Source organism: Leucoraja erinacea, chromosome 18, assembly GCF_028641065.1.
Source record: "Leucoraja erinacea ecotype New England chromosome 18, Leri_hhj_1, whole genome shotgun sequence".
In the NCBI taxonomy this organism is placed as follows: Eukaryota; Metazoa; Chordata; class Chondrichthyes; order Rajiformes; family Rajidae; genus Leucoraja; species Leucoraja erinaceus.
In genome coordinates, this window is record NC_073394.1 from 34,262,301 (window position 1) to 34,289,212 (window position 26,912).

General features: G+C 44.7%; 1 protein-coding gene across 5 annotated transcripts in view; it reads left to right on the plus strand.

Annotated features, from left to right (window-relative positions):
• The first annotated feature begins 1,584 nt into the window (after nucleotides 1-1,584).
• The window catches only part of LOC129705896 (hatching enzyme 1.2-like), a 117,893-nt gene continuing 92,565 nt past the window's right edge, over nucleotides 1,585-26,912 (plus strand). Inside the window, exons 1-3 of one of the 5 annotated variants that reach the window (XM_055649797.1) lie at nucleotides 1,585-1,745; nucleotides 18,485-18,578; nucleotides 18,662-18,692. In XM_055649797.1, the coding sequence (XP_055505772.1) occupies nucleotides 18,510-18,578; nucleotides 18,662-18,692 (100 nt within the window). In that variant the 5' untranslated portion in view covers nucleotides 1,585-1,745; nucleotides 18,485-18,509. The remainder of the gene's footprint in view (nucleotides 1,746-18,484; nucleotides 18,579-18,661; nucleotides 18,693-26,912) is intronic. The other 4 variants (XM_055649795.1, XM_055649794.1, XM_055649793.1 and 1 more) reach the window with 4 other exon arrangements.

Sequence of the window (26,912 nt, forward strand, 5' to 3'; positions counted from 1 at the left end):
CACTTCACTCTGGTTACATCTTGCGTCAAGTCGCCCCGTGAGAAAGGCCTATGACCACCCTTGTGGGCAGACGTGTTCGAAGAACCTGTATACTGGAAAATGAACTTTTGAATAAAGATTAGGTATGTTACAAAACCTACCTGAATCGTGGCTGAGCATCTGCCCTACCCCGTGTGTGTGATTTTGGCGCTGTTTAGAGGGGGCGGGTTTAAAACGCGATTTTTACTAGGCTGTTCCAATTGAAAATGTTCAGCCTAGTAAATCATTAACGGAAAATCGCTGAAAGACCCCATCGCAAAAGGTATTATTAGTTTTTATGGCCTTGTATAATATTTATAGTAGTTTAAAAATCACTCTCTCACTCCGCAACCTCTCGCAGCCCCAGGGTTTTATAAAGCAAACAATTAAAGGTATGTACCTTATTTTTACATTAAATGGGGCTTGTATATAACCCTGTATATAAAGTTTTCTATAGCGAGTAGTTCATTTTGGGCTCTTTATATCCCGCAGTATTTTTCTGGGCACTTGAGGGCACAAATCCAGCGCAATGTGAACGTTCTAAACCAGCGCGTTCACAGGAACCCACTAGAAAGCCGATTTAAATTGACTTTAATTTACAGCAAATGAACACTAAATTCCTTCCATTTGGCCTATAAATTGATGTAAATGAGATTTAAAAATCATGTTTTATTGTGAATTATTTGTGAATATTATTTGGACACTTGGGCTATTTAAAAATGTTAATCATTTATTAAGAAATGGATAGATGTTTAGATCTAGTGATTGAAGTTTGAAATTAGCTACACTTGGGTAACTAAATAATTATATGCTTTAATTTCAGGTCATCCAAGTAAGATTATTTGATATTTGTTTCAGAATGCTTCAATCTATGATAACTGAAAATTTCATTCAGTTCTCTTAATTTTTAAGAAGGTTATGGGCTTTTGACTGTCCACAATCACAGCTTTTTTGTTATGTCCATAGAAAATCAATAGGGAACAAGATGCTAATTTCCGTGTATGAAAATGGCCATAACCTTTTTATTACTTGAGATATGAAAGTGAATTAGGCGTCAAATTAAACTTATTGTTATGCTTTATCTGATGGGATAAATTGCAGACTTGATTTTTTAAATCTCAAAATTTTGTAACATTGCTATAAAGATCTGTTGGAAACCCCAGTTGTCGTTCTTCAGGCCGCCAAAACCCATTCTTTCTCTCCAGAGATGCTGCCTGTCCCACGGAATTACTTCAGCTTTTTGTGTCTATTTCCAGTGCCTACACCTTTTTATTCTTGTGAAGAGTGAAATTCTTAATTTGCTTCTGTTGAGACATTTTTTCTGATGCTATGAGTTTAATGAGAGGGAGGGCTCGCCTCTGTCCAGCGAGTGTGAGGAGGGCCGGGCGCTGTTCTGGCCAAAGATCATAGAGTTCTGGCCATGATCTTTGGTTCTGGCCCCTGATGAGCGGCCCCTGCTCTTGGCGGGTGCTCGCGGGGCGGGTTGGACCATTCTTTGGTTTGGCCGATGACACGCTAGTGCCGAGAGGAGGCGGTTTGAAAGGAGCGCGCGCGCGGCAAGGGGGAGACGGTTTGAAAGGAGCCCGCGCGTACCGGTAGCGGCGGGTGGAGCGGGTAGAAGACGCCGCCAGGACGCGTGCGCGCGAGGGGGGTGGATCCTCTCGGCAGGCAGGCAGGAGGGAAGGAAGGAAGGAAGGAAGGTTCTGGGTGTTGGCGAAGCACCATCGGTAAGGAGGGCAGTGCCATCGAAATCGGTGCAGCGGGAGATGGTGCCGCGGGTCGAGGCGCAGCCCTTCCCGTCCCAAGGGCCCGGGCTGACTCGGTGCCGTTGCAACCAGACAGAGCCGACGGCTCGCTAGCATGCGGCCGACTCGTTGTGGTTGCAAGCGTGTTTCTTCGCTGGATCTCCAAGCTCAGACTTGAGCCGTTTACAGCCCGATGATAGCAACACTGTTTCAGGCAACCCACCCATGTCTGTAACCCACACGCGACTGCCTTCCTGCTTTTGTTCTCCTTTCACATCTCCCCCACCTGGTTCCATCAGAACCTCCCCATCTGGTTCCACCTGTCACGTACCCACTTCTATCCCACTTCCCTAGACACTGGCATTTTTCCCTATTCAGTCTCAGGCCTTCTGTATGGTCTCTACCCGATCTGCAAATGTACACCTTTTGCCTCCAACTTTTTCCTGGATTCTTATTTTTGTTTCAGATTCCAGTGTCTGCAGCCTCTTTTATCTCCTTACCACAAAGCATATTTGTTTGTACCTTGAAAACAACAGTAGTTTGAATGCCCACTATCTCTGTTACACAGGCTGGCATGAAAACCATTTTATGAGTATTGAGAGTTCACAAATGAGAATGAGATGTTAGGGATTGTTGGCTAAATAGAGAATGTTGGCAAAAGCATTAAATAATGCATCGGGATCCTGTCTCGCTGACAGGTTAATAGGATTTTGCTTTGATCCAGGTGTTGATTATGGGATCATGCAGTTCACTTTATTGCATGCTACCTTTCCAAGGTGGCACAGTGGTATAGCTAATAGAGCTGCTGCCTCTCAGTTCCAGTGTCTTGGATTTAATCCTCATCTGTGATGCTGCCTATGTAGAGTTTGCATATTCTGCATGTGAACCATGTGGGTTCCCTACGGGTGCTCGGGTTTCCTCCCACATCCCAAAGATGTGCAAGTTGGTAGGTTCATTGTCCATTGTAAATTACCCCAGGGGGGTGTTGATGGAATTGGGGGGGAAATAAAGTGGAATTAGCGCAGGATTGGTATAAATGAATGGTGAACAAAACTGTCCCATTCTATCTTGTATGCCTATGACGTGCATTGTATGTTGCAATGTTAGCAGATTGGCTCCTCATTTTTACCTACACATATCAGTGTATGGATAATATCTATATATGGGTAAACAAGATCTGTCTATGGATTAAAGCTCTGCCTTCAACACCATATTCTAAACCGTAGAAGTATCAAATGTATTTTATTGTCTCGTGTATTAATTAAAGTAGAGTGATATTCAATTTATCTTACAGCCATACCAAAAAAAGCAACAAGATAATAGACAATAGGTGCAGGAGTAGGCCATTCGGCCCTTCGAGCCAGCACTGCCATTCAATGTGATCATGGCTGATCATCCCTAATCAGTACCCCGTCCCTGCCTTCTCCCCATATCACCAGACTCCACTATTTTTAAGAGCCCTATCTAGCTCTCTCTTGACAGCATCCAGAGAACCTCCCTCCAACGCCCTCTGAGGCAGAGAATTCCACAGACTCACCGCTCTCTGTGAGGAAAAATTGTTTCCTTGTCTCCGTTCTAAATGGCTTACTCCTTATTCTTAAAATGTGCCCCCTGGTTCTGGACTCCCTCAACATCGGGAACATGTTTCCTGCCTCTAGCTTGTCCAAGCCCTTAACACACAACTACGTAAAAACATCCACCACAATGGATTCCACACATTCCTCACTGTGATGGAAAGAAAGAAGATTGCCTTCCATCACAGTGAGGAATGTGAGGGAACCGCTGTTGTGGATGTTTATGTTAACTTTAATGTAGTTGTGTGTCTTGTTGCTTTTTTTCTGGCATGACTGTATGCTAAATCAAATGTCACTGTACCTTAAATGGTGCCCGTGACAATAAAGGACTATTGAACTTATCTCTAAACTCCTGGACCTAGGAATCAGTATCTCGCTCCTGCCACTGGATCCTTGCCATTGTGACCTATAGACAACAATCAGTGAGGATAGGCAGCAAAATATCAACGATTATTCTCAATCTGATGCCCTGCAAGGATGCGTTCTCTGCTCCTTACTATGCGCCATATGCACCCATCATTGTGTAACCAAATTCTGATCTAAATCCATTTACAAGCTTCAGAAGACACCATTGTACTGGTCCTGATCTCAAACAAAGATGATACACAGTACAAGGTGGAGATAGAGAGCTTACTACCAAGGGGTCAGGACAACAGTGCCTCACTTAATGTCAGCAAGACTTCAGAAAACAGGGAGTTGTATATGCACTAGTCAGCATCAATGATGCTGAAATTATATGATGGAGAACAGGGCTCTCGCTTAACTTTTTTTCCCTGTTGCCAGCCGGGCAACCTTGACAGCTTTTTAGGTTGCCAAATGACAGTTTAGGTGGTCATTTAAAATGGTTTGCATGACGCGTACGATAATGTGCTCGGACGAAGTGCGTAGTTACCAGTCGGAATTATGCTCAATGAAGCATTCACATATTATGTTCAAGAAGGAACTGCAGATGCTGGAAAATCGAAGGTAGACAAAAGTGCTGGAGAAATTCAGCGGGTGCAGCAGCATCTATGGAGCGAAACGTTGCCTGTTTCCTTCGCTCCATAGATGCTGCCGCATCCGCTGAGTTTCTCCAGCACTTTTGTCTACCTTCACATATTATTTCTGCTTCAAATAACTCACACACTAAACATATTCACCAATCAAGACATGATATATACCACAATGACATGCAGCAAAATTATAATACCATATCTTAACTCTTTTTACACATTGCAATTAATGCAATTTATATTAGTTCTTTCCACTTCCAAACAAAAGTGTGGTTGGATTATTCAGCATATGATCAGCCTGTGTCAATAAATCCTGGACCATGGTAACATATATGCTTAACCATGCACACTACAGATTGATGCAAGCATGTTTTCTGTGAAGGACTGAAAATTACCATGACATGGCCATAGCATGGGTCGTTATTGCTATTGGCACAGAAACACTCTCGCTTACCACATAATTTATCCATAACAAAATATACAGGTTGCAAGGAAATTTCTAAAGGCATTTTATGATAATAGCTGTTAAAACCGACTATACCCATCTGACAGGTTAAACATTACACTAACTGACAAGAGATGGCCAAAGGACATAACTGCAGCAAATATTCTTTTGGTATATGTTTAAAGGAGTCAAAACAAAGAATAACATTGGGAATTAAAACACATTTGATTGCATTCCGTTACCAAACATAATCAATGTTCGCTCTGAAGACATTTTCAGGGAAATAGGGACCGCAAGGGTGTGGTGTGTGAATCAGTGCGGGGTGGGTAGATGGCGGGGGGGGGGGGGGGGCAATCTGTGAAGGAATGGATGGATTGAGGCAGATGAATTAGTACGTGTTGGTTGGAGTATGTAAATTTGTGATGGGAGAGCACGGGGGATGTCAGTGGTGTTGAATGGGGGGATCAGTACAGGAAGGATGGGGGGGATAGATCGGTACAGGATGAATGGGTGGTTCAGTACAGGATGAATGGGGGTAAACAAAAATGCGGTAGAAGTTCAGCGGGTGAGGCAGCATCTATGGAGCTAAGGAAATAGGCAACATTTCGGGTCGAGACCCTTCTTCAGACTGTTCTTCTTGAATGGGGGGATTAGTACAGGATGGATGGATGGAGGGATCAGCACAGGATGGATGGGGGGAGGGATCAACACAGGATGGATGGGGGGAGGGATCAGCACAGGATGAATTGGGGGGATCAGTACAGGATGAATGGGGGGGATCAGTATAGGATGAATGGGGGATCAGTACGGGATGAATGAGGGGATCAGTACAGGATGCATGAGGGGATCAGTATAGGCATTGAAGGTCCCCTCCTGTCTACTTCCTGCAGATGCAACTGCCACTGGTTGTTCGATGTCGAGTAGTGACACCTAATAGAAGTTGGCAGTAGATTTCTTAACTGATAATTGTCCCTTTCCCGTGAGATTTAAAGTCCAGAGTCATCTTTAAAAGTCCCATGTATTGTCCTATTCCTTTATACCAATTTGTCACTGGTCATTCTATTAGGACAGAATATAAACAGATGTGATGGAGTGCTGTGAAAATTTGACTGAAAGCTATGGGGATTGTGTGACCTATCCATGGGACATATTTGGCGAGGATTTCTCTGGGTATGTTGAAAAATCCTTAAGCACAATGCTGTGGGTAAAACTGCACTGGGCCGCTTGGACAATAAGAATGGCAAATTACTATTTATTGACCACAGCTCAGTGCACAGCAACATTGTCCCCTCCAAACCTATCATCAGACGCAGAACTGGGTCTCTGCTCATTCCTATGAATCTGGATCCTACACATCCTCATCGGCAACCACAATCTGTACAAATTGGCAACAACACTTCCTCCTTGATAACAATCAACACTGTGGCACCTCAAGTCTGTGTGCTCAGTCCCCTGCTTCACTTGTTCTGTGTCGGACATATTTCCAACGGCATTTTAAATTTTCCGACAATACCACTATTGTTGGATAAATGATGACTCAGAGTACAGGAAAGAGACTGAAATTCGGATTGAATGTCACTCTCAAAATCAGCAAGACCAAGGTGCTGATGGAGTTGAGGAGGAAAAGTCTGAGGATCCACAAACCTGTCCTCATTGACGGAACAGCAGTGGATTGAGTCAAAAACTTCAAGTCCCTGGGCGTGCATAACTCTGAAGATCTGTGCTGGGCCAAGCATTCTCAAAGAAAGCTCATAACACCACTACCTCCTTGGAAGATTGAAGATATTCGGTATATTAATGAATACTCTCTTGAACTTGAATACCAAGGCACAAAGGAGATTACAGAGAGTGGCAGATACTGTCCAGTCTATCGCAGGTACTGACCTCCCCGTCATCGGAGAGGTCCACAGGAAGTGCTGCCTCAAAAAGGCAGTCAATATTATCATAGACCCACACCACCCTGACCACAAACTCATTTTGTTCCTGCCGTGGCGAAGAGGGTACTGAAAACTGACTACCAGGTTCAAGAAGAGCTTCTTTCCAGCAACCATCAGGTTCTTCAACATTACACACTAACCTCAGCAACTACAAACTTCTGTGGACTGGCTTTGATTGTACTATGGACTACCTAGTATTATGTTATTTATTGATTTAAAATATATATTTTTTGTGTATTCTGTTTGCAGATCTGTTAAGCTGCTGGCAGTAAGAATTTCATTGTTCTGTTCTCCATTGTAATCAGAGCTTTTGGTTTATCTCAACCACAGCTGTTTGATGAATTGTGACTTTTAATGGCTCTTATTCAGGTCATTGCCAGCTCTGCAAGCTAACTACAATTTTGAAGGAAGATTTCAGTTATGGTTTTCTGAAATGACTAGATGAATTCTACTTTGGTCTGGATCCTACTGTGGGTATTTCTTAAAATCAAATTTTGGATATTGAACATCAAGATCAGGTGATATAAAAGCAGCTCATCAATTTCCAAGTTACCAGTTTATTCCTGGAATGGGTTTGGGAAGGGAGTAGTCAACATTGCATCCAGGTAGGTACTCACTTCAATTTTGTCTGTTGACAGTCTCCCCATAAGATCTTGATCTCTTCCTCCATTGCCATTCTGCAGAGGGAGGCTATGGAGGATTTCTGCAAACTACAACACGGTTTCCACAAGATGAAGAAATGTTTATCTATATACTATGATCTAGATTTTCATGTTGAACAACAATAAGGCAGATTATATATCAATAAAAGGCATACACATTCCTTATTTACATCATAATAAAATGTTACTTTCTTATGGTCATTTGCAAGCTGTGCACATAGAGTTCTGTGTTCTTAAGAGCAGAGCTGTGGAGTCGATACCCAAAACCTCCGACTACGACTCCTTGATTTCTTGTGTATCCGACTCCAACCCTGACTCCTAGGTATAATAATTCTAAATCTGCTATGATGACAGGAAACAAAGAGTAGGAATAAACGGGTCCCTGTCAGAATGGCAGGCAGTGGCGAGTGGAGTGCCGCAAGGCTCGGTGCTGGGGCTACAACTATTTACAATAAATATATTAATGATTTAGATGATGGTGTTAAAAGTAACACCGGCATATTTACAGATCACACAAAGCTGGGTGGCAGTGTGAACTGCGAAGAGGATGCTAGGAGGTTGCAGGGTGACTTGGACAGGTTGAGTGAGTGGGCAGGTGCAGTATAGGGGGTTGCACGTACGGTCATCGTGTCAAAGGGCATGACGCACGGAGCAGCTCAATCCATGTGGAGGACATGGCGGCCTCGGTATACACTGTTAACGCACGAAACGCGTGCTTTCTTTCCTGTTAAAAAACGCCGAAATTATCATTTTTTGCGCTGTAATAATTGTGGGTGCTGTCATTGAAAGCGGGGAGGTATCGTGTTTAAACTGGTGTTATCTCATGGTGTAGCGTCTTTTACAATCCGCGACTAATAGCCGCATTCATTGTCGTGTCCAGAGAGCCAGAACCATCTCGATAAGCCTTCGCTAAATAAAGCAAACTCAAAAGTTAGAACAATTTGATTGCAATAATGTCGGTGGTTTTTTTTAGGTTACTGAGCGCTCAGAACCAAATGCTCTAGTATCTTTGCTCTGAACCCGAGCACCAACGTGTAAGCGGCCGAAGGAGCGCATCCCTCTGGACAGCCCCCACTCTCTCCCCCCCCCCCCCCCCCCCCCCCCTGGGGTCAGCGCAGTCCGGCCATGGCCGCACTCCTCCCCGTCTCCCCCTGTGGGCCGCACTGTCGGGCTGTGGGTCAGCAGCGCCCACACATGGGGCCGGATGGAGCGGGGCCAGCTGAAGTGGCGCCGGGTGGAGCGGGGCCGGGTGAGGTGGGCCGCGGCTCTGGGCAACGTCAGCTGCAGCAAAGTTAGGGGCAGTCTGCTCCCTCCGCCCACCCAGAGTCACTATCCGCGCTGCACCGACACCCCTGACCTCTTCCTTCCCCCGCCCACCCCCCCCCCCCCCCCCCCCCGCGGGGATAGACGGCCCGGGGTCCGCGAGTGTGCAACCAGTCCGGATGCTGGGCCAGAATAAGGGCCCGCTGTGCTGGCAGCCATAGTAAATGCTTACCTGCAGTTCATCGCGTGTACTCCAGTTGGCGTTGCTTGGCAACAGTGCGGGTCATGGGTCGTGAACCTCAACTGCGTGCAACCTCCCCATAATGTGGATAAATGTGAGGTTATCCACTTTAGCGGCAAGAACAAGGAGGCAGATTATTATCTCAATGGTGATAGATTAGGAAAAAGGGAAGTGCAACGAGACCTGGGTGTCCTTGTACACCAGTCACTGGAAGTAAACATGCAGGTACAGCAGGCAGTGAAGAAAACTAATGGGTTGGCCTTCATAACAAGAGGATTTCAGTATAGGAGTAAAGAGGTCCTCCTGCAGTTGTACAGGGCCCTGGTGAGACGACATCTGGAGTATTGTATGCAGTTTTGGTCTCCTAATTTGAGGCAGTGCAGCGTAGGTTCATGAGGTTAATCCTTGGGATGGCAGAACTGTCATATGAGGAAAGATTGGAAAGACAGCTTGTATTCACTGGAATTTAGGATGAGGGGGATCTTATAGAAACATATAAAATTATAAAAGGACTGAACAAGCTAGATGTAGGAAAAATGTTCCCAATGTTGGGGGATTCCAGAACCAGGGGCCACAGTCTAAGAATAAAGGTGAGGCCATTTTAAACTGAGATGAGAAAAAACGTTTTCTTCCCAGACAGTTGAGAATTTGTGGAATTCTCTGCCACAGAAGGCAGTGGAGGCCAATTCACTGGATGAATTTGAAAGAGAGTTAGATGGAGCTCTTGGGCTTAGCAGAATCGAGGGGTATAGGAAGAAGGCAGGCACGGGTTACTGATTGTGGATGATCAGCCATGATCACAATGAATGGCGGTGCTGGCTCGAAGGGCCAAATGGCCTCCTGCACCTATTTTCTATGTTTCTATGCCCCATCCACACTGTTCACTATCCCCCTCAACATGTTATGCACTTGTAGGGCTTTTATGCAATAGTATTGGTGTTATTAATTTATTGAATGTTTGTTTATTGCATGGTATCTATGTATATTGGGTTAATAGGCCTGTAAATCTGCACTGTAAAAATGTAATTGTTTTACTGTTGGTACATACCCAAGGAAATATAGCTGAATGGATAGAAAATTGGCTTCAAGGACGGAAGCAGAGGGTGATGGTGGAAGGCTGCTTCTCGGACTGGAGGCCTGTTACTAGTGGTGTGCGTCACGATTCAGTGCTGGGTTCGTTACTGCTATTCATCAACATCAATGATTTGGATGAGAACACACAGGGCAAGATTAGAAAGTTTGCTGATGATACAAAAGTGGGTAGTTTTGCAGATAGTGAAGATGGATTGAAAAATTGCAGCAGGATCTGGATCGCTTGGCCAGGTGGGCTGAGGAATGGTTGATGGAATTTAATACAGAGAAATGTGAGGTGTTGCATTTTGTGAAGTCCAACATGGTCCGGACCTACACAGTGAATGGTAGGCCTCTGGGTAGTATTGTCGAGCAGAAGGATCTAGGAGTACAGGAACATAGTTCATTGAAAGTGGCATCACAGGTAGATAAGGTGGTCAAAAAGGCTTTTGGCACATTGGCCTTTATCAGTCAGAGTATAGAAGTTGGGCGGTCATTTTGCAGATGGTGAGGCCACATTTAGAGTTTTGTGTTCAATTTTGGTCACTATGTTATCGGAACGATGTCATCAAACTGGAAAGGGCACAGAGAAGATTTACAAGGATGTTGCCAGGACTAGAAGGTCTGAACTATAGGGTGAGCTTGTGTTGGCTATGACTCTATTCCTTGGAGCGCAGGAGGATGAGGGGTGATGAGTAAAATCATAGGAGGAATAGATTGTGTAGATGCACAGTCACTTGCCCATTCTACCTATTATTGTGGATAATTGGCCTAAATGTTGTGTGTGGGAGAAGATGCCTACTGTGTTTTTAAAAACAGGTTATTTTTGTGATCGAAATTCCATTGCAGGTACATAGCTTCTTGAAAGTGGTGTCACAGGTAGACAGGGTGGTCAAGAAAGCTTTCAGTGCATTGGCCTTCATCAGTCAGAGCATTGAGTATAGAGTATTGTGTTCGGTTTTGGTCACCGTATTATAGGAAAGATGTTGCTGGAAAGGGTGGGCAAGGTGGGCCGAATGGCATCTTTCCATGCTTTATGACTAAGAAAAAACATTGAATAAAATGAAGAAATTGGATGTTATTTGCATCATGTTCAACACGGACACTGGGCCGAAGGGCCAGTTCCGGTGCCGGACTGTTCTATGCTCTATTCTATTCCATAACAAAAGCCAAATTCTACAACAATATGTGATAGTCTGTGCTATAATAACTATGATATTTATATTCTTATGCATCAATATATGCATTAAGGTCATAAGTGATAGGAATAGAATTAGGCCATTCGGCCCAACATGTCCACTCTGCCATTCAATCATGGCTGATCTATGCCTTCTCCCCATAACCCCTGACATCCGCACTAGTCGGGAATCTATCTATCGCCTTAAAAATATCCACCGACTTGGCCTCCACAGCCTTCTGTGGCAATAAATACCACAGATTCACCACCCTCTGACTAAAGAAATTCCACCTCATCTACTTCCTTAAAGAAAGTCCTTTAATTCTAAGGCTATGACCTCTAGTCCTAGACTCTCCTAGTGGAAACATCCTCTCCACATCCACTCTACCCAAGCCTTTCACTATTCTGTATGTTTCAATGAGTTCTAAACTCCAGCGAGTACAGGCTCAGTGCCGACAAACACTCATCATAGATCAACATACTAATTCCTGGGATCATCCTTGTAAACCTCTTCTGGACCCTCTCCAGAGCCAGCACATCCTTCCTCAGATATAGTGCCCAAAATTTCTCACAAAACTCCAAATGAAGCTTTACCAGCCAGCGCCTTACAGAGCCTATGTGCTGAAGTTCTCTCTCTGTGTAGCTGCTTTGCAGCAACAGGGTTTTATCGGCATGGCAATGTGTGAGATTAGACGCCAGAGGTTGGGCATATTTTAAAGATGTCATCATTTGTGGGGTTGGTGATGGTGTCATTGGCATTTATGATCTACTCCTAACTAACAGGGTGCAGATTTCACTGCTGAGGCTTAGCCCGAACGTCCTTACTGAACTAGCTGGGATTTGTAAAGTTTCCAGTAGTTCAGTTCAGTTTCAATTTATGTGTAGGAAGGAACTGCAGATGCTGGTTTAAACCGAAGATAGACACAAAATACTGGAGTAATGCTGGGACAGATAGTATCTCTGGATGGAAGGAATGGGTGACATTTCGGGTCGAGACCCTTCTTCAGACTCCTTTCTCTCCAGAGATGCTGCCTGTCCCGTTGTTGCTCCAGCATTTTGTGTCTATCTTCAGTTTCAGTTCAGTTTAGTTTATTGTCACGTGTACCGAGGTACAATGAAAAAATGTTTTTGCTTGCTAACTAGTCAGCGGAAAGACAATACATGATTATAATTGAGCCATTTACAGTGTACAGATACATGATAAAGGGATAACGTTTAGTGCAAGGTAAAGCCAGCAAAGTCCAATCAAGGATAGTCTGAGGGTCACCATAGTGGTAGATAGTAGTTCAGCAGTGCTCTCTGGTTGTGGTAGGATAATAATGTTTATTTATATAGCACTTTTCAACAAAATCAATTTGAACCAAAGTGCTTTACAGAGATTGATTAAACTAATTGAACAGATTAAATGTCAATAAATCCATACAAAACAAAAAAGAGAAAAAGAAAAAAAGACACAGAACAGTACACTATAGAAATCAACAAGAAACGTCCCCCCACAGCAGAATTCACTGTGAGGGAAGGCACTAAAAATATCCAGTTCTCCAGGATGGTTCAGTTGCCTGATAACAGCTGGGAAGAAACTGTCCCTGAATCTGGAGGTGTGCGTTTTCACACTTCTGTGCTTTTTGCCTGATGGGAGAGGGGAGAAGAGGGAGTGGTCAGGGTGAGACTCATCCTTGATTATGCTCTTAGTCTTGCCTTAGTCAGGCAGCGTGAGGTATAAATGGAGTAAATGGAAGGGAGGTTGGTTTGTGTGATGGTCTAGGCTGCGTCCACAATTCGCTGCAATTTCTTAATGTTTGCTGAACTTATTTCTTTTTCTGGGGAGAGTTTAGTTTATTGTCATGTGGACCGAGACATATGGTCAGCATGGCCTGATTCTGTTCAGTTTAGTTTTATTACCATATATTCATTTTGAGAACATACACGGTATGATTAGCAAATTTGCAGATGGTACTAAAGTGAAATTGGTTAGTACAGTGTCAGAGGTTATGGGGAGAAGGCAGGAGCATTGGGTTAGGAGGGAGTGATAGATCAGTCATGATTGAATGGTGGTATAGACTTGATGGGCCAAATGGCCTAATGGGCCTGCCCCACTTAGACAACTGCAGGAGACTATGCAGTCGCATCATGGTCGGCACATGTTCGCGGGTGGTTGTCGGAGAGTCATCTTCATGGTCGTGAGGAGTTCCCGCATTCTGGGACCTAGTCGCGGCCTCATTATGGTTGCCGCAAATTTTTCAATATGTTGAAAAACTAGCGGCGACTAGAATGAAGCCGCCATGGAGAATAGCGAGAATTCTCGTGCCGTAGGTGGGTCGCCAGGACGTCCTAGCGTATTGCCAGGAGGTTGAAGGTTCTCGTAGGTTGTAGCCGGTGCTGACTGGTGAATTTCATTGGCTCATTGGGGAAAAAAATGTAAGCAGTAGTTTTCAGAACCAAGGATAACTGACTGGTAATGTTAATGTCCGACGAACTTCTCAGCCGTGTGTCTCTGGCATCTTAAAAGTTGGCTCCACTCCTTCCCCCTCCCCCCCTTCTTTTAAAGGACTTACCGTATTGTGCTTTAGCCATCTTAATTACAGCGCCAACCTTCCTGTTCATCGCGTTGTGTGTCTGTGTCACCTTGGCTTTGCACCGTGTGAATTTCACTCACACAGCGCTCCCCCCGCTTGCCCTGTCCCCCACCTGCATAACATAGAAACATAGAAAATAGGTGCAGGAGTAGGCCATGCGGCCCTTCGAGCCTGCACCGCCATTCAATAAGATCATGGCTGATCATCCAACTCAGTATCCTGTACCTGCCTTCTCTCCATACCCCCTGATCCCTTTAGCCACAAGGGCCACTCTTAAATATAGCCAATGAACTGGCCTCAACTACCATCTGTGGCAGAATTCCACAGATTCACCACTCTCTGTAAAAAAATGATTTTCTCATCTCGGTCCTAAAAGACTTCCCCCTTATCCTTAAACTGTGACCCCTTGTTCTGGACTTCCCCAACATCGGGAATAATCTTCCTGCATCTAGCCTGTCCAACCCCTTAAGAATTTTGTAAGTTTCTATAAGAATCCCCCTCAATCTTCTAAATTCTAGCGAGTACAAGCCGAGTCTATCCAGTCTTTCTTCATATGAAAGTCCTGCCATCCCAGGAATCAGTCTGGTGAACCTTTTCTGTACTCCCTCTATGGCAAGAATGTCTTTCCTCAGATTAGGAGACCAAAACTGTACGCAATACTCCAGGTGTGGTCTCACCAATACCCCGTACAACTGCAGTAGAACCTCCCTGCTCTTATACTCAAATCCTTTTGCTATGAATGCTAACATACCATTCGCTTTCTTCACTTCCTGCTGCACCTGCATGCCTACTTTCAATGACTGGTGTACCATGACACCCTGGTCTCGTTGCATCACCTCTTTTCCTAATCAGCCACAATTCAGATAATAGTCTACTTTCCTGTTTTTGCCACCAAAGTAGATAACCTCACATTTATCCACATTGTACTGCATCTGCCATGTATTTGCCCACTCACCCAACCTATCCAAGTCACCTTGCAGCCTCCTAGCATCCTCCTCACAGCTAACACTGCCCCCCAGCTTCGTGTCATCCGCAAAGTTGGAGATGTTTCATTCAATTCCCTCATCCAGGTCATTAATATATATTGTAAATAGCTGGGGTCCCAGCACTGAGCCTTGCGGTACTCCACTAGTCAATGCCTGCCATTGTGAAAAGGACCCGTTTGCTCCTACTCTTTGCTTCCTGTCTGCCAGCCAGTTCTCTATCCACATCAATACTGAACCCCCAATACCATGTGCTTTAAGTTTACATACTAATCTCTTATGTGGGACCATGTCGAAAGCCTTCTGAAAGTCCAGATATAACACATCCACTGGTTCTCCCTTAACCACTCTACTAGTTACATCCTTGAAAAATTCTATAAGATTCGTGAGACATGATTTACCTTTCATAAATCCATGTTGACTTTGTCCAATGAATTCACCACTTTCCAAATGTGCTGCTAACCCATCTTTAATAACTGACTAGCATTTTCACCACTGCCGATGTTAGATTAACTGGTCTGTAATTCCCCGTTTTCTCTCTCCCTCCCTTTTTAAAAAGTGGGGTTACATTAGCTACCCTCCAATCCTCAGGAACTACTACAAAATCTAAAGAGGTTTGAAAAATTACCACTAATGCATCCACTATTTCTGGGGCTACTTCCTTAAGTACTCTGGGATGCAACTTATCTGGCCCTGGGAATTTATCGGCCTTTAATCCATTCAATTTACCTAATACCACTTCCCGGCTAATCTGGATTTCACTCAGTTCTTCCATCTCATTTGACCCCCCCGGTCCCCTGTTATTTCCGGCAGATTATGTAATACTTCCTTAGTGAAGACAGAACCAAAGTAGTTATTCAATTGGTCTGCCATGTCCTTGTTCCCCATGATCAATTCGCCTGTTTCTGACTGCTAGGGACCTACATTTGTTTTCACTAATCGTTTCCTCTTCACATATCTATAACAACTTTTGCAGTCAGTTTTTATGTTCCCTGCCAGTTTTCTTTCATAATCTATTTCCCCTTTCCTAATTAAGCCCTTTGTCCTCCTCTGCTGGACTCTGAATTTCTCCCAGTCCCCTGGTAGGCTGCTTTTTCTGGCTAATTTGTATGCTTCATCTTTTGTTTTGATACTATCCCTGATTTCCCTTGTTATCCACGGATGCACTACCTTCCCTGATTTATTCTTTTGCCAAACTGGGATGAACAATTGTTGTAGTTCATCCATGCAGTCTTTAAATGCCTTCCATAACGGGCTGGTGAAGGAAGCGGTGTGTGTGTGTGTGTGTTCCACTCTGACAGTCGCCGTTCCAGTTGCCGGTTTTCAGGCGACTGCCGACAACTTGACTATTGCCGGCAGTCATCTGGAAAATCGCCTAAGTGGGACAGGCCCATAAGTCTGCTCCTACTTGTGGGAGAGTCTAGGACTAGAGGTCATAGCATCAAAATTAAAGGACGTTCCTTTAGGAATGAGATGAGGAAGAATTTCTTTAGTCAGAGGGTGGTGAATCTGTGGAATTCTTTGCCACATAGGGTGGTGGAGGCCAAGTCAGTGGATAAGGCAGAGATTTATGTAGTCTCTGAAATTTTTGTTGAGATTGGAGTCGGGACTTTTTTACCGACTCCGACTCCAGCAGCACCAAAATTGCTCCGACTCCGCGACTCCGACTCCAAAGCCCTGCTTAAGAGGAGCATTAACTGATAGGGGGCTGGGCATACTTTTGATAATCCCACGGGATATAGGTGTCACAGAGTTGCTGCCTTACAGCACCAGAGGCTCGGAATTGATCCTGACTATGGGTGCTGTCTATACGTTCTCCCTGTGACAGCATGGGTTTTCTCCAGGTGCTCCGGTTTCCTCCCACACTCCCAAAATATGCAGATTTGTAGGTTAATTGGCTTCTGCATATTGTAAATTGTCCCTAGTGCTACTGTATGGGGATTGCTGATCAGCATGGACCTCGTGGGCCAAAAGACCTGTTTCTGCACTGTATCTCTAAACTATACATACCTCAAAAATCTGCGTGCACCAGAAGGATCTATGTGCTAAAGAAACAGTGCCCTTTTGAGTAGAATATTAGGGTGACAGCAGTGTGAACTTAATCTTAAGATTAGCTGTGCAGAGTTTCAGCCAGACCTCTGTCAGGCCACCTGTGACTGAAATGCTGCGGGCTCAAGTACACATCTTTGATTGCATTCATAGAGGATAAACTGCAGAAAATCTGCTTCATGGAAATCTTCAGATGGGTGTGTGCCTTGTTGAGTACTGTCGAGGATAGGCTGATCCTATAATAGAGATAAGCCTTCCCCACGTCAGTTGGCTTGATAACCTCAAGCTTTGAGAACTGCATCTTGCAGCCTGGGTCACTGAATGTTCTTAAGGATAGGGTGGTATGGACATGACATCTTTCCCATCTTCCTCAGGGTCTCCAGGCATGAAACCCTACTTTTCATGCCTGTCCTGTACCTCCAGCTTAAGTGGCACATACAGTGGAACCAACATAAGCCTAAATTGCAATGGCAGTTTCTCATGGTATATTGCATTATCATAGAATTGCTGAATAGCTCAAACTAGCACAGCTGGTATTGTGTGCTATGAAAACATAATTTTTGAGTGACCAGTGATAACAAATAACAGTTTGCCCCAACTACATTTACAAATGGCCTAAAGGAACTTTGATGATATCATGCCAGGTATCTTGCGCACACAAGGATTGGAGGTGCCAAAATTAATTTTGTGAATTGGATCATTTTCATCCAAAACATCAAGTTTGACTTACCACATAATGATTACTTTTTTTGAGAAGTACGTTTTCAATGTTGAGCATGCAAATTGATTGAGATCCTTCATCTCACAGTGAATGGACTTGACCCAATGTATCTCTACCTGAAGAGAAAGGAATGTTAAGGGCTTGGACATGCTAGAGGCAGGAAACATTTCCCGATGTTGGGGGAGTCCAGAACCAGGGGCCACAGTTTAAGAATAAGGAGTAAGCCATTTAGAACAGAGACAAGGAAACACTTTTTCTCACAGAGAGTGGGAGTCTGTGGAATTCTCTGCCTCAGAGGGTGGTGGAGGCAGGTTCTCTGGATGCCTTCAAGGGAGAGCGAGATAGGGCTCTTAAAAATAGCGGAGTCTGGGGATATGGGGAGAAGGCAGGAACGGGATACTGATTGGGGATGATCAGCCATGATCACATTGAATCGCGGTGCAGGCTCGAAGGGCCGAATGGCCTACTCCTGCACCTATGGTCTATTGTTACCTGGAAATTTGTAGTAATGCATTTTATATCTTTTAAAGCGTCTTATTGGGACAATGTCTTCTGTGGATGATTTCTTATTATGTGTTCTTCATTTTTCAAAATAAACACTATTCCAGATGTTTTTCTCATTTACATTATTTTTAAAGTAAAAATGATGATTTATATTTCAATCTTTTCATTCTTCGACATGAGGAGAGAATAAAGTGGGTTGGAGTAGGTTTATAAATATGGGTATCTGAGGATTGATGTGGATTCAGTGGGGTCTGAGGCTGAAGGGCCCATTTCTTTCCTGTATCATTGACTCAGTTTGAAAAACAACGATGAGTTTGACTATAACCGTTACGTTTATTTAAACAGACCTACATAAAAACTACAATGCTCATGTTAAGTTGCAATAAAATAAGATGATAATTTATGTGATAATTGTAACATCTTGTATAATTCAGTATGTTTGACATTCTAATTCTTCAAAAATAGTGTTACAGTATGTAGGAAGTAGTCTATAAATGTTTCACATCTTGGTGTCTCTTCATATAAGGTAGATGTGCAGCTAACAGCAGAAGATGAACTTTACCTCTGGAATAATGTTGGCTTTCTCGCTATTGAGTGCTTTGTGGAGCAGTGCAGTTGTGGTAAGAAGAAAATGTGATGGCAATATTGTTACAGATCAGCATAATTTTTACGACCTCTGTAACCTGTTATTATTTTAATGCAGGGAGAAGAATTGTTGAAACAATTATTTAAAGGTATGTTTCTACTATAAAATTTCAATTTTAAGTATTTTGAAATGTGATGCGTGCTTAATCTAAAAATAATGGTAAAATCATAATTTATTTTTCACTCCAGTGAACTAATTATGAAAGCAATTGTTATTGCACGACAGTATGTTCAATTTTCTAATTGTTTTAATGACCCTTTCGTTTAGTGACAAATAATAAAATCAAAAATCTGCCATGGGAAAAGGTTCATCGTGAATTAAAAATGTAACATACTTTTCCAATTTATCAGAAGCATTTTACATACAAAAGGTTTAAATTCATATTTTAGTTATTAAAAAATAAGTGGAACTTCATTTCTTGCAAGTGGCCAGCTACATAAGAGGTTTGCAGATATTGTGTTAATGATTGTGATCATTGGTTATTATCAAAAGAACTGCCGTGGCATGGATTAGTTTAATGGGCCTGCCACTGTACGAGCTAATTCAAGAGTTCTCCCGAGTTTCCCCTGATTCGAACTCGGAGAATTACGGTAATAGCCACTCGTAGGTACTCAGGAGCTATCGTGGACATTTTTCAACATGTTGAAAAATCTTCACGAGTCATCACGAGCTTTCCGCGTTTCCCGAGTACCAGCCGTTAGCGTTACGTACATTCTACGTGCTTACCACGAGTTTGTTTTTTTTTAACACAGGAGAACTCTTGAATTACCTCGTACAGTGGGACAGGCCCTTAAGGAATAGAAAGTTAATTGTGTTAATGAATTTATTTTACATTAAAGGTCTGTCTGAGGAATTAATGCTAATGCCATTACACTCAACAACTATTTTAAACTATTCTAGATTTGCGCAAAGGAATACAATAGCAAAGTTAACAGCAACACAAAAATAATCTATACTTCGATAGAGGAAAGGTTGTAAGAACCTTCAGGAGAATTTGCAAAGTAGAAGAATGTGAAGAAAATTTAATGCGCAGAAATAAGAAACATGTCTCAATAACAAATGTCATAAGTTGCAGAGACTTATTATTAGGCAGATGTGTAACTATATTAACATCACATTTTCTTCTGAATTAATTTATTTTGCATTGAAGGTCTGAGGTACCAAGGTCTTCCCGGTTCAAAGGTGGTTCAAATACTCTTACCCTTACTTAAATTATCCATGCTATTAACCTTCACTTCTCACCTAATATCCTCCTATCATTCTCATCTAATATCCCACTTTCATTCTTACTTTTGCTGGCCAAGTCTTGATCACTTGACTCACCAGAGCCTAGAGAATCCTAATTAAGGCTTTGAAATGCAATCTACCCCTATCATTATCTCATTGCTATGCTTGGGCCACCACTCACCATTTTTTTCATCTCCAACTTCAAACCCTGGCCTTTTCTTCTCCTAACCTCATTTAGAACTTCCAACCTAAGACTCTTATTTCATATCATATATCTATATACTTTTAAGCCTCTGTGTGCGTGGATGTATGTCATTTTGATTTTGCCTTTGATTCGTTAGTCCGCGAAAACCAGACGCAAAAACGCTGAGATTTTTACCATTTCACTAGCGATTTTACTTTTACATTCGCATATCCACTCCTCATTAAATTTGGTCATTTTTCTGTACACATTTTCAATAAAATCCTTCACAAAACTTACTGTTTTCTTTAAATCAGCAGATGCTGACATCACAATGCCCACATGCAGACCAATCCAGGCCCACCTGCCTCCAGTATGCCTCCAAGTACGCTCGCGCCACGCCTCCCGCAGCTGAACTCCCGCCTACACGCTCACTCCAACCCCCCCCCCCCCCCCCCCCCTTCATCTCTCTCCCCTATCCTCGCCTTCCTCTCCCCCCCTTCACCCCCACTCACCCTCTCCCCCAGACAGAGCAGAACGCCGGCTGTTTCCAGAACTGCAGCCGCAGTTTTCCCGCTGCAATATTTAGTTTTCAGCTGCTGGCAACTGTGCCCGACCGACCTGCTTCAGGGGAGAAGAGATAAGGTGACAGGCGGGCGGGGTAAAGGCCGGGGTGTGACGGAACGAGCAGCCACCCGCTACAATTGGCGCAATGGTCCTTCCTATAGTGAACCCTGCTGCTGCTCACAGTCTCTGATGGGGCAGCTTTCACAGACTTAACCGTGAACGGCCCCCGCATTTAACCAGGGCTCTGGGAACTCGGCATCTGATGGGGACAAGGAGGAGGCTTCCAGAGGGAAGGCAGGGCCAACATGGAATCCGGCAGCAGAGTGGCTCCGTTAATGGATTCATTCCACAGTGAATTCAGTTCGGTAACAACCCCCCCTCTCCTCCCCCCTTCTCCACCACCCCTTTCCCCCCCCCCCCCCTCTCCCACCCCCTTCCCCCCCCCCCCCCCCCCCCCTTCTCCATCCCTCCTTCTCCACCCCCTCTCACGCTCACGGCACCGCCCGCTCTCGTCCCACTCTGTGCCTCTGTGTCCCTCCCTGTGCCTCTGTGTCCCTCTCTGTGCCTCTGTGTCCCTCTCTGTGCCTCTGTGTCCCTCTCTGTGCCTCTGTGTCCCTCTCTGTGCCTCTGTGTCTCTCTCTGTGCCTCTGTGTCCCTCTCTGTGCCTCTGTGTCCCTCTCTGTGCCTCTGTGTCCCTCTCTGTGCTTCTGTGTCCCTCTCTGTACCTCTGTGTCCCTCTCTGTGCCTCTGTGTCCTTCTCTGTGCCTCTGTGTCCCTCTCTGTGCCTCTGTGTCCCTCTCTGTGCCTCTGTGTCCCTCTCTGTGCCTCTGTGTCCCTCTCTGTGCCTCCCTCTGTGTCCCTCTCTGTGCCTCTGTGTCCCTCTCTGTGCATCCCTCTCTGTATCCCTCTCTGTGTCTCTCTCTGTGCCTCTGTGTCCCTCTCTGTGCATCTGTGTCCCTCTTTGTGCCTCTGTGTCCCTCTCTGTGCCTCTGCGTCCCACTCTGTGCCTCTGTGTCCCACTATGTGCCCCTGTGTCCCTCCCTGTGCCTCTGTGTCCCTCCCTGAGCCTCTGTGTCCCTCCCTCTGCCTCCGTGCACCTCTGTGTCCCTCTCTGTGCCTCTGTGTGTGTCTCTCTTTTCCCCCTCCCTCTCTAGCCGTGCCTGCGAGTTGGGGGCTATGCGTGAGTGGATAGGGCAGGGGATGGGGTAAAAGGAATGAATAAATAATATTAATATAATATCAATGGGGGTGGTTAGTGTGTGTGTCGGGGGGGGTGGTGGTGAGTGTGTGTGTGGTTAGTGTGTGTGTGTGTGACGATGCTGGCCGCTCCCGCCCTTCCGCAACCTTGCTTTGAGGGGACGGGACCCAACGGGTCCCACTTGGTCTAGTCTATATTACTAAATCTCTGTTCTTGACCACTTTTGGCCGTCTGTGCTGCGATTTCCGAGAGAACGCCGCCACCTACGGCCGTCATTTTTGGCCACCTCGCTCAGAGCTCTCGTCTGCCGCATGTGTGTCGAGGATTTTTCCGTCGTTGAAATAATGACAGAGATATTAATGTTTTTACAAAATTCACCATTCTGCTGCCCCTGCTGGAGGGGGAGGGACTATCAAACCAGGAAGTGGTGTGCCTCAAATAGTCTCTGCAAGATGGAGCTCTGTCAATTAGTCTCTGTCACTCTGAGCTCTGAATGACACTGAACAAATGTTTACTTCACTGCGAGTACCCTTAATGTGGTTTGAAAATGAATATATGGTTAGTTTGAAGTAAAAAGGCACTGCCTGCAAATGGATGTTTGGGTTTGGATTGAAGTAAAAAGGCACCTCTCTCTTCCCCATCCCTCTCTCTTTCTCTCTCTCTCCCCCTGTCTCTCTCCATTTCTCTCTCACTCTCCCCCTCTCCTCTCCCCCCCCCCTCCTCTCCCCCCCCCTCCTCCCCTCCCCCCTCATCTCCTCTCATCTCCTCTCCTCTCCTCTCCTCTCCTCCCCTCTCTCTCCTCCCCTCTCTCCCTCCCCTCTCCCTCCCCTCCCTCTCCCCATCTGCCCTCTGCCCCCCTCTCCTCTCTTGCCCCTCTCTCTCGTCCCCCTCTTTCTCCCCCCCTCTCCCCTCTCCTCCCCCCCCCCTCCTCTCCCCCCTCTCCTCTCCTGCCTCTCCTCTCCCCCCTCTCTCTCTCCTCTCTCCTCTCCTCCCCCTCCCCCCCTCCCACCCCCCTTGCCTCTCTCCCCCCCCTCCTCTCTCTCTCCTCCTCTCTCCTCCCCCCCTCTCGCCCCCTCCTCCTCCCCCCTCCTCCCCCCCTCTCCCCCCCCCCCGCTCCGCCCCCCCCCCCCCTCTCCTCTCCCCCCTCCCCTCCTCTCCCCTTCTCCCCTCCCCCCCCCTCCCCTCCCCCCCTCCCTCTCTCCCCCCCTCCCCCCCCCCTCTCTCCCCCCCCCCCCCTCCTCTCCCCCCCTCTGGTGCGTTGCGTTGGGGGACCAGGCCTCCCGTGTGACGGACCCCACGGGTCTCACTTGTCTAGTGATCAATAAACCTTAATCTCATTAAAAAAAACGTTGTTGATTTTAAGAAATGAAGAGTTTATCTGTTCATACTATTTGATTAGTTAGATTAATTATAATCTTAATGAATAGTATAGCAGATTCCAGCGTTCATTTGGCCCATGTGGTCCTAATTTGTATGTGTATATGTATGCTTTTGCTTTAAATTGTAGTTGTTCAAATAGGTGGCAGTGGGGGTGAGCATTTTCACCCCCTTTCCTTTACCCTTTTAATTTCAAATTCAAGTTTGCAGATATTATATGTTCAAATTGTGTGCAGTGGTCTGCCATTATATTATCCTTAATTGTAACTTGTTTAATTAAACTGCCCCATATGATTATAAACATTTGTAGTTAAAACAATCATATGGTTCCTTTCTTTTCTATGTACCATCTTTTATATTAACCCCAGTTTGCCCCCACGTCTCCCAATATTCTTCTACACGTTTCTCCAAGTTAGCTTTTCTATTGAATTGTGTAAAATATGCTGTGGTCTGACGCACAGTAGCTTTCCAGATCAAAGCCTTTTAGACTTGGATTATTAAAGTAAAAAAATCTGCAGATGCTGGACAGCTGAAATTAAAAAGAAAATGTAAGAAACACTGAGCAGGCCAACCAGGATCTGTGGATAGAAGCAGTAATCATTTCAGGTTGAAGATGCTTTGTCAAAATTTGGAAAGAGAAATCAAATTAGTTTTAAATTCAGAGAAGGATGTAGGAGGGATAGGAATATCTTTTCTACGGTGAGGCACGCTGGTAAGCAATTGAAATTGTTGACAAAACCATCTGATTAATAGGTTAATGGGGGCTATTACTAAGAGGAAAACAAAGGGGAATGTAATATTTGTGAAAGATGGGTCAGAACTGCAGGAAATGTCCAGGCAGTGTTGGTGGAGAAAAATAATCTGAACCAATAGTAGGTTTAGGTTTATTGTTATCTTGTGTACTGAGGTAAAGTGAGAAGCTTTGTTTTGTATGCTATCCAATCAGATCAGATAATACTATACATAAATACACACATCAAACTCAAGTACTTCTATATTTTGGATGATATTATACAAGTATGATATTAAATTGGATGAGATTGGGAACAAGAACTAGCTATAAAAATTACGAAAAAGTGGTGGGATAAACACTTGCTCTATGTACACAAATGCTGGATCAATGTATGACATATTCTAATCCAATTTAAAACTTTACATAGACTATATTACTCAAAAACTAAAATAAGTAAACTTTTTCCAAATGTCTCACCCATCTGTGATAAATGTCTATTCCAAGAAGCAACTATAGCACATTCCTTTATTTTTTGTATAAAAATCCAAACATTTTGGAATGAAATCTTTGAAATCTTTACAAAATTATTTAAAATAAAACTGAAATCCAACGCAGAATTGATTATTTTTGGAACAATGGAAGCCAGCTTTGAGCTGACTTCGTTCCAAAAGAGCTTCCTTAATTACGGCTTAATAATGGCAAAGAAACGTATACTTAAATTCTGGAAAAACGCTCCTACACCAACGATGGTGTTGTGGGCGGCGCGACCGGTGTCGCAGCGGCCTCTGCAGTCTGTCTGTGTTTTTTTGTTTTTTTTTGTCCTGTTGAGGGTTCAGTTTGTAGCGGTTTAGCGGTTTTTGTTTTAAATGTGTATGTGTGGGGGGTGGGAGAAACTTTTAATCTCTTCCCTGCATGGAGACCCGACCTTTTCCCTGTCGGGTCTCCGTTGCCGTTGGGGCCTAGCGCCGTGGAGCGGCCTCCACCGGAACGACCTGGAGGCTCAAGTCACGGAGCCTGTGGAGCTGGGGAGCTGCTGTGGAGCCACGGAGCCTGTGGAGCTGCTGTGGAGCCACGGAGCCTGTGGAGCTGGGGAGCTGCTGTGGAGCCTGTGGAGCGGAGCCCTGTGGAGCTGGGGAGCTGCTGTGGAGCCACGGAGCCTGTGGAGCTGGGGAGCTGTTGTGGAGCCGCGGAGCCTGTGGAGCTGCTGTGGAGCTGCTGCGGACTTACCTCCGTGGAGCTGGCCGGCTTCGGGGCGTGGAGAGCGGCGGTGGCGCGTTGCTGCGGCCCGGCTCCGGTGAATGGTGACACCGGGAGCTCACGGATCCCCGGTGGGAGGCTGCTTTGCAGGGCACCGGCAGCTGCGACTTCTCCCGCCCGAATTGCGGGGTTGAGAGTGACCTGGAGGGGGGCCCTACAATGCCCGGCGCGGCCTTAATTTGCCGCGGACTAGCGCCAGCCGGGGGCTTTGACCTCGACTTCGGGAGGGAAATGGAATGCAGGGGAGAGACAAGAACTTGCCTTCCATCACAGTGAGGAGGAGAGCCACTGTGATGGATGTTTATGTGAATAGTGTTGGTGTGTGTTTTGGTTCTTTTATTGTATGGCTGCAGAAACTACATTTCGTTTGAACCTCATGTGAGGTTCAAATGACAAATAAAGGTATTGTATTGTATATTGTATATACGATAAAAATGTGGATTTCAAATATGTCCAAAATTTTACATCTGGAAGACATGAGATTCCTCCTAACAGGCAAACCAGACCATTTCCAAAATATTTGGTCTCCATTTATCGACTTATTACAAGTATAGGGTGCAACATAACTTTGAAAATAAATGGTTTCAGGACCTGGTGAGAGGTGTGTAAATATATGAAGTAGGTATATCCCTTTTACCTTATTTTACTTTCTTATATCTTCTGTTCTCTATTTTTTTTTGGATTTCTTTTTATCTCTTTTTCGTGTTTTACGTTTCTACGGGTCTCTCTTGATCACTCTTTCATGCACTTACTATCCTATCTAACTCTCTCTACTTTCCTTCTTTTTAAAGTTTAAAACAAGAAGTGGTACAGGAAATGTGTTGTGTTATTTTTGGCTTATATCACTGTAATGTACATTACTTCTAATAAATAAAAAAACTTTTAAAAATTAAAAATAAACAAACTCAAGTACAATAGACTGAACAGAGGAGAAGATGCAGAGTGCAAAATGTAAGTCTCCTCATTGTAGCGCATCGGTTCCATAGACAAAGTCCAATGTCCACAATGGGGTGGAGGTGAATTGGATAGTACCCTGGCTTATGGAAGGACTCTTCTGAAGCCTGATAATAGGGGAATAGCTGCTCCTGGGGTAACATGAAATTTCTTGCAGTCTTAAGCAGAACTGTTCCTCAACCAGGCTATGATGCAATCCATCAATCTGCTCTCTGTGGTGCCTCTTTCAAAGCAGATAAGAATAATTATTTTCATGCATTTCTTCACTCTTATGAGGAAGTAGAGGTATTAGTGTACCACCTTGGCAATTGCATCAGTATGGTTGGTCCATGGCAAATTGTTGGTATTATTAATGCTAAGGAACTTGAAACCATTTACACTTCAGCACCTTTGAGATGCTGATTGGGGCATGTTCTGCACCATGCTTCTTGAAAAGTCAATAACTAGCTCCTTTGTCTTGCTGACATTGAGGGAGACATTATTGTCCTAACACAATGTTACTAAATTCTCTATCTCCTTCCTGTGCTACCTCTCGTCATTTTTCGTGATACAGCCTACCACAGTGGTATTATTTTGCAAACTTATAGATGGAGTTAGAGCCAAATTTAGCTGCACACTCATTGGTGTTTAGGGAATACTAGACTGAGTGGGACCCGTTGGGTCCCAGCATCACACGGGAGGGCTGGTCACCCAACGCAATATTCCACCTCCACCAATGGCCAGTGGGGGGGGGGGGGCTTTCTGTTGTGCTAGTTTGTACTATTTGTTGATCACACACACCCTCCACCTCACACAGACACTCACACACAGACTC